Source organism: Myotis brandtii, unplaced genomic scaffold (genome assembly GCF_000412655.1).
Source record: "Myotis brandtii unplaced genomic scaffold, ASM41265v1 scaffold825, whole genome shotgun sequence".
Taxonomy (NCBI): domain Eukaryota; kingdom Metazoa; phylum Chordata; class Mammalia; order Chiroptera; family Vespertilionidae; genus Myotis; species Myotis brandtii.
This window is the reverse complement of record NW_005371349.1, coordinates 2,808,245-2,816,404: the sequence shown is the minus strand read 5'-3', so window position 1 is coordinate 2,816,404 and position 8,160 is coordinate 2,808,245. Positions and strand designations below refer to the sequence as shown.

General features: G+C 58.4%; 1 protein-coding gene across 1 annotated transcript in view; it reads right to left on the bottom strand.

The window, feature by feature from the left end:
* The window catches only part of FADS6 (fatty acid desaturase 6), a 15,796-nt gene extending 11,061 nt beyond the window's left edge, over window positions 1-4,735 (bottom strand). The window contains exons 1-2 of the mRNA XM_014531752.1: window positions 4,623-4,735; window positions 1,090-1,154 (exon numbers count right to left, since the gene is read on the bottom strand). Coding sequence (XP_014387238.1) covers window positions 1,090-1,154; window positions 4,623-4,735 — 178 coding nt within the window. The remainder of the gene's footprint in view (window positions 1-1,089; window positions 1,155-4,622) is intronic.
* Between the last annotated feature and the right edge of the window lie 3,425 nt (window positions 4,736-8,160).

Below are 8,160 nucleotides of genomic sequence, written 5' to 3'. Positions count from 1 at the left end.
GCACCCGCCCCGGTTGATGGTTCGCGCTGGGCACCGAGCGCCTCTGGACCAGAACTCCCGCGGGAGGAGCGGGTAGATGCGGGAGGGTGGGGAGGAGACTGGGAGCGAGAGCCCCCGCCCCCCACCCCAGAGTAGAGGGGACCAGCGCCGGGGGACGCGCGGATACCCCCAGGGCCCCTGACCGCCTGACCTCGAACAACTCCTGTCCTCCCACCTGCTCCGGTTGCAGCGTTTAATCCCGCAGCCTGAGTGTTTTTCTTAGTAGCACTTGGCAGACACGTGACCCCTGGAGAGTTGGCCGCCAGTCCAGGGATTTGGGGGTGACAGAGAGAGCTGTGGAGGAAACACATCCAGACTTCACCATTGCCGGTGGGATCCCTCACTCACTCAGGGGTGGCCAGGCCTGGACCCAGGAACCAGGCCAAGGCCACAGCAAACACCTCCCGCCCGCCCTCCCCACAAGACCTGGGTCCTAGCCCCTTCCCATCAGCCCAGGTCCCCACCCAGCGGGGCTGGAGGCTCGAGCCACTGTGCTCTGCAAACTCTCTTCTCAGCTTTCTCCTTTTTCCTTTGTTTTACTTTCTCCCTGGTCTTACCCTGAAGTCCCTTTAAAATGAGGTCTGGGCCTGGCTGGCAGGCATGGCTCAGCGGTTTAGGATCAACATATGAACCAGGAGGTCACGGCTGGATTCCTGGTCAGGGCACCTGCCCAGGTTGCAGGCTCGCTCCCCAGTGGGGGGGCGTGCAGGAGGCAGCCAGTCAATGATTCTCTCTCATCATTGATGTTTCTATCTCTCCCTCCCTCTCCCTTTCTCTCTGAAAACAATAAAAATATATTTTTCGGGGGGAAATGAGGTCTGGTATGGTGAGGGCAGCCGCACTTCCAGCAGGAGATCTCTGGGAGGGGTGATGAGACCAGGAGAGGGAGGGAGGGAGGGAGGGAGGGAGGTCCCTCTGTATTCCTTGGCGTTTTCCTTCATGAATTCTTACGAGTTTGTCCTTCCAATTCTTTATAAAAGGGCAGGATTTCTTTATCAGGTCAGTATTCTAAGGGGTTTACAACCTAAGAGACCAGTTCTCACCACACACACGTCTGCTCCTTGAAGTTACATTCGATGTTCACGTGCGTATCAGGTTGTGGGATTTCCCCGCACCTGCGGAGGGTGGCATCAGCACACTTTCATCGGTGGAGGCCCAGAGAGAGGAACTAATCTGCCCAACACGCACCCCACAGGTACTGAGGGAAAGAGCCAGAACTCAAGCCCAGGACTTCTCCCCCAAACCCAACGACCTTCTGTTTATATCAGAGGTTTTAAAATCAGACAAGGGGGAGGTGCCCTTCCCCCTCCCTATCTCACTATTGAGCCCCTCCCCCTGGGACATAACTAGAATATTCAGGGAAGAGACAGGTACGGTTTTTTGTTTTTTATTTATCATATTTTTAATCTTCTCTCTGGTCCAAACCCAAGACAGGTGAGCCCTCCTCCCAGGCCCCGGTGGACTGGGTGCCCATGGACCTACTGAGGCAGCAATGGTGTGGGGATTGGGGTGTCAGATGATGCTAGGTTTGGCTTTCCTGGGACCTCCGGAGTTCCCCACCCTGGGGCAGCGATGACTCCTCCTCTTTGTGATTCAGACCTTTATTTGCTGGGGTTCACTGGGGTTAATTATTGTTATGGTTGGGGGAGGGGTGGGAAGGAGCCCTGCCCTGCCCCCAGGGCCTGGAGGGGGATCCTGAGAGTTTGGAGACCTGGGGGGCTGGGGGGCACCTCTTCCAGCAATGCAACCATTTCTATGCTCTAAGCCTGGGTGGCTGGGTCTTTAACCCTTTCTTGTCTTCCACCCATCATGCCCCCCACTCCCACACCCCAGTCATCAAAGGCCGCTGAGGCCCGGCTCCAGGAGGCAAGCGGCATTATTCACAGGGGTGGGGCCCGGGGAGCTGGGGGAGAAGCAGCCTGGCCTCTGGCTCAGATCTCAGTCATCTGAGAGTGGGACTGGCACCCAAGCTCCCCTGGCTCCAGCAGGACGGGCCCACATTGACAGGGTGCCTCAGCCTCCCCTCCCAGGACCCGACCCCTGGCCTGCCCCAGCTGCCTGCAGCCTCTATCCGCCCTCCCAGGCTGCCAGCCATCCCGCAAGGACCAAGCCAGGTTGGTGACACGGCCCAAAGGCAGGTCAGGGAGTGAGGGGGTGAGGGAGAGGGGGCCAGCCTTGTGCTGGTGGGGGCACCGCTGAGGCTCTGAGGGCTGCCAGTCTGTCCCCACCTTACAGGAAAGGAAACGGAGGCCCAGGCTACCTTGCCAAAGTACAGAGCAAGTTAGGTCCTTGAAAACCCAAGGCCGGGGATGTTAGGAACCCAGACTCCTGGCTGGCGAGGTTCCCCAAGGGGCACCTGGCTGCTCCCTCTGAGTTCGGTTGGCACCACAGTCCAGTGTGTGCCAGTGACGCTGGATATGGGTGAGCCTGAAGGGTGTGTGTTGGGCCAGGGCTGGGAGTGAGAGCCGGGGTTCTCACATAGTGTGGAGGCCGAGAGTCGAGTCGTGTGTAGAGCAAGGCTCTGGACTCAGACACACCCAGGTCCCAGTCCAGGCTGTGTGACCTTAGGCAAGTCACTTGGCCTCTCTGAGCCTCAGTTTCTTGAGGGGGTGATTCGGAGTGGAGGAAGGCGATACCAGTTACCTTAACAGTTCTCTGGGGAGAGTATTAAGATCATTTCTCTTTTTGTTGTTGTTTTAAATATGTTTTTATTTATTTTTAGAAAGTGAGGAAGGGAGAGGGATAGAGAAAAAAATCAGAGAGGAGCATCATTGATGGGCTGCCTCCTGCACGCCCCTTCCTGGGGATCGAGCCTGCAACCCAGGCCGAGAATGGAATCTTGACCTCCTGCTTCATAGGTTGACGCTCAGCCACTGAGCCACACCAGCCAGAAAAGATCATTTCTGTAGAATGGATACCAATGGAGCACAAAGGGCAAGTGTCGTGGTAGATACAGTTACCACTAATGGCAGTTCTTGTGCAATTGTAATTATTGTTGAATATTGATATGATTTAAATCTGATACCCCTTGGTATCGATAGTGATAGTAAAACGTGGTTTCCATTTCCAGCAAGAAAAGGGCCTGCACATGCTCGCTCTGCCTGTTTCCCGCTCCTCCTTGCCCATGTTTTCCGTGTGTGTGTGTGTGTGTGTGTGTGTGTGTAGGGCTGAGGTTCAGGGCCATGGGGACTCCTCCCACAGCTCTGAAGTATGACCAAGCTGTGTAGACGGTGTGGGGAGCATTGAAAGGGGAGTCTAGGGACCACCCAGCATGTCAGTTCTCTCTGCCATGGGCACAGGGATGCCCAGGCCTGGCTAATGCCCGAGAACCCTCCTCATCTCCAAGTTCCTGTCCACCAGGTCAGGCTGGGTTGTCATCGCCCCCTGCTGGTCAGATGAGGATGCCTCTAGGTGTTTAGTGGGGGAGGGGCTCAGTCTCAGGAGACTGCTCCCTGGGGCTGCCTAGGACTCACCACCTGGGTGGGGCCGGGACCACAGGAACAATGGGTCTGTTTCAGGCCCCCAATAAGCATGATCATTATTAACTGCTGTGTGTTAAGTGCTTTAGCCCCATTATCATTTCACCCCCTAATGACCTATGGGATTAACACTGTTATTATAATTAATTGTAATCCCTATTTTACAGCTGAGAAAACAGACTCAAGAGGTGGGGTAACTTATCCAAGGCCATAAGCTAGAAAGGGGCGGAGATGGTTTTGCTGCCCAGATCTGGCCGCCTCCTGAGTCTTGCCACCTCCCATAAACCCGAGTGTCACGCTGTCCAGGACTGGCTAACGTGGGCACAGGAGGCAGCTGGCACCATGGAAGGCATCGGGAAACCTGGTACCACTTTGCCCACTTGGCTGCTCTGTGACCTTCAGCCAGTCCCTTGCCCTCTGGCCTCAGTTAACCTCGTCTGTAAAATGAGAACTTGAGCCACATACCCGGAGGCCCTTCCTGCCTCTGATTCATTCCCCACCCCTCATCTCCTTCCATCAGTAATCCCTTATGATACGGGGCACCCCAGGGTAACTAAGGCTCTTAACCTGGGCCCCTGGGCCTCTTGGGGCTCCGTGAAGGGCCTGAAGTTGTGAATGAAAGTGCACTTGAGTGTGTGCGCGCCCCGTGTGCATTTTCCAGGAGAAGTGTCCATATCATCATCAGATTGTAACCCCCGGCGGCTAAGAATCATTGGTTATCCTAACCTTTTAGAAAGAATCTCCCTAACTCGATCTAAACTTTTAGGGGAATGAGTGGAACAAGTTGAGTCTGGTGTAAAATTCTCCCCTTCACTCTGTGTGTCCCCCAGACTTCTGGAGCCACCAGCTCTTCGCCCCAGGCTTCCACCCTCAGCCGCATTGACCTCTGGAGACCCCGCCCCCACTGCTCCGGGTTAGTCTCTGCCTCCGCGCTGACGCTCTGATCCTCTCCCTTGTCATTGCGAGTCTTCATCCCCATGTCCTTCCCTGGACCTGCTTCGCCCGGACAGGCCGGTCTTTCCAGAGGTAGGTGCAGTGACCAGGTTGGCCAGTAGGGGTCGCTGGGCTGATGAACCCCGTTGAGCATGGGAGGCAGAATCTCACGTCTTATTGGCCCCCTTGGCAGACCCAAAGGAGGCCTGTGTCTGGGTCTGGACCTTCCTCTTGGTAAGCCTCAGCTTTTTCATCTGTAAAGTGTTGCGAGTCTTCATCCCCATGTCCTTCCCTGGACCTGCTTCGCCCGGACAGGCCGGTGTTTCCAGAGGTAGGTGCAGTGACCAGGTTGGCCAGTAGGGGTCGCTGGGCTGATGAACCCCGTTGAGCATGGGAGGCAGAATCTCAGGTCTTATTGGCCCTCTTGGCAGACCCAGGGTGAGGAAAGGAGGCCTGTGTCTGGGTCTGGACCTTCTTCTTGGTAAGCCTCAGCTTTTTCATCCGTAAAAGTAGAGGGAGGTGGCCTAGAACCCCTAGATGGTTGCTAGGCAACCTTCCATCCCTGAGGTCCTGTGGACCTTGCTGGTGGATGCTGGAGGGAGGGGGTTGTCTTGAACTCCCCTTGGCAGAAGCACTTGGACCAGCATCCTTAGGGAATAGAACAAAACTCCAGAGCCCTTTCCCAAACTTGACTGAGAAAACAGAGCCCATTGTCCTGCAGCTTAAGGGGAAGCTGGAAGAAAGGAGGGTTCTAAACAGGGCTGCCCCAAGAGCTGCCTGGGAGGCCTCCCAGGGGTGGGCGGGGGCCTTGATTCAGGGCTGATGGGGCCCAGGTGGCGGATGGCCGTGTGCTGGTATGCGGCTTCTGCCCGTGTCTGGAGAAGCCCAGGCAGACCCCGGTGAGAGGGAGAGAAAGCATTGTCCTACCTTCAGCAGCTGCAGGCCCCGGGAACAGGGCCGGCGCCTGGGCCGCCTCCCCACTCAGCTGCTGGGGGTCTCCAGTGGGCTCATCCCAGTTCTGAGCCCTCCCGCTCCATCAGCTCCAAATTCTGGGCCCAGGGAGCAGGTGAAGGCCCGGGGATGAGGGGAGGCCCTGCGGAGAGGCCCAGGGAGGAGTGCCCAACCGCCCATCCCAAGACTCCCTCCAAGGAATAGGACCAAGTCCTCAAAGGCACAAAAGACCCTCTCCCTCCCCCACCCCACCCCCTTGCCCACTTCATCCAACCCTCTCCCACCCCCACGTGATTAAAGAGCAGGACACAGGCATGACAATGCTGCAGAACATACTCTGCAAAGTTATAATGAACCTGCAGGAGGGGCGCTGTGCACAGGGTGGGAGTCACAGAGCCCGCCCCCCCCTCCCCCAGTACAGGAGAACAGGAGGGGCTAAGGCAGGGCGCAGCCAGGAACAGGGGAGAAAGGGCAGCACCTGGGGCCCCGAGGAAATCTAGTCGGCACTTGGGGTGGCCCCAGGCTCAGGCCGAGAACAGGGAGGAGGACTGGGGTGGGCTCAGGGTGGCAGTGGCAGGCGGCACAGCCCTCCGGGCGGGACCAGGCCACCTCCATCACACCCCAGCTCTGGGCATGGCCGGACAGGGCCCACACCCAAGACACCCAAAGGGAGGCCTGTGGCATTCTTTGGGGGTTCCCTTTCCCTGCCCCAGCCAGGGAAGGGGTGTGGGGGGGGGCTGTGGCAGTGCTCCCAGCAGAAGCTGCTTCCAAGCTGAAGGTCGGGGATGGGGTCCATTGCATGGGGGTGGGCATGTGCTCACACATGTGGGTGGGCCCCTGAGCGGCTCCCACATCTGTGACCTCCAAGAGCTCCGAGGACACCTGTCTGAGGACCCTCTGGGGTTGGCCTTTCTCCTACGAGCTCTCGCTTAGCCACTATTCATGCAGAACAGGCGGCCGCCCAGCCGCTCCCAGGCCTTGAGGGAAATCCACCAACCAACCCCCAACACAGGCACACAGAGCCCTGGGGACAGTCCGCAGCTGAGCTTATCCGCCTCCTCAGGCTGCTCCAGTGTCCGCATGACGGCCTGCCCACTCTAGGCTGGACACCCTGCCATGCCCAGCCCCACCTGCCTCGGGCCCGGGGCCATAATACTGCAGCCGGTTACTCTAGCACCTTGCGTCTGTGGCCCTGACCCTCTGGGGTCCCTGGGGGGGGGCCAGGCTATACAGCCAAGGAGAGGGGAGGTGGAGGAGGACAGGGTAGGGAGGGCAGAGTCAGGCGGGGCTCCACCCCAGGGTGAGCTGGGAAGGACACCAGTCACCCCCACCCCATACACACACACACACACACACACACACACACACACACACACACTCCAGCCTGGCACTCCAACTCCCCAGCATGGCCGGTGGGAGAAGGAGAGGGGGCTGGCTGTGCTAGGGGCAGGGGTGGGGACTGAGGTCAGGGCATTTGGCTGAAGAGTCGAGCCAGGACCTCTCTGGAGTGTGAGGCGAGGCAGCCCAAACTCTTCTCTTCCCAGAAATGCAGGACATGAGCAAGTGTCCAGCCTGAGCAACGGGATCCCCGGAGGAGGGATGGGAGGGACAGCGGCCCCTGGGACAGGCTGCGCCCACCCCTCACACACCCACTCCCAGCCGCTCTCATGAGCACTAGTCTAGTGCCCGGGCCTCCTGCAAATCCACATGTCCTTTAGGGCCACTCCAATGGGGGTGGCTCAAGGGCTCCAGGACCCTTCTGGGCACCTCCAGGCCATACCCTCTGCTTCTGAGTCCTTGCCCCTGGGGAGGGGCCGGGGCTGCAGGGCTGGCAACTGTGGAGACTTCCTGGCCCCACCGTGGGTTGTGGCAACTTGCAATTCACTTTGGTCTGGGAGAGAGGCCCCTGTTATCTGTAGAGAAAGAGACAGAAACGGGCCTCAGAGAAGAGCCTCTGAGACGGGTTCAACCAAGACTAGCCATTTGGACAACTTACCATTGGGCAGGCTGATGGTCAGGAATGGGGACACTTGCCTAGGGGTGCCCACCCCACACCCCAAACTCTAAACCACACTGCCTCCCCACATCCACCCCTGCCCACACATGTAGGGTAAAGGCCGGAGATACGAAAAGGGCTTGTGGTTTGCCATGAGGGAGGGGTCGGGGCAGGGATGGGCCACGGCTCGGCCAGTGTGGCAGCAGCTCTGAGCTCCCCGTGGCTTCCCGAACGCAGGTGACAACGCTGCTCTTCCTGGGAGTCACCTAGTCCCCGGGCTTTAGAGTCACATAGACAGGGAGCCAGCCCAGCTCTGCCCCGAGCAGCAGCAGGCCCTCGGGGTGAGCTACCCAAACCCTCTGAGCCCCCACTTGCTCACTAGAAAGTGGGGGTGATCTAGCCCCGCGCTGGGGAGCTGGGAGGATTTAATGAAAGGACAAGTGCAAGGAGCTGGGACTTGGGAGGGCTCCAAACATCCCGGCGGCGATGACTGTGACCACCATGTCTGTCCAGACTAAGACACCCACTTCCCCAAATTCTGATAAGCCCACAACCGAGGTGCACTTTACATTCGCTGTGATAAGAAAGCCTGGGTGAAAGTCTTCACCAATTGGCAGCCTCTTTTTCTGAACGGGGGGGTGGGGGGTTAAAGAAAATAAGTGGGGCCTCATGTGATGGATGGGGACTACCCCTCACTTCCGGGAAAAGCAGATCCCCTCCTCCTCCAACCCCTGTCTCCCCGCCCATTGGGGGGGCGGGCAC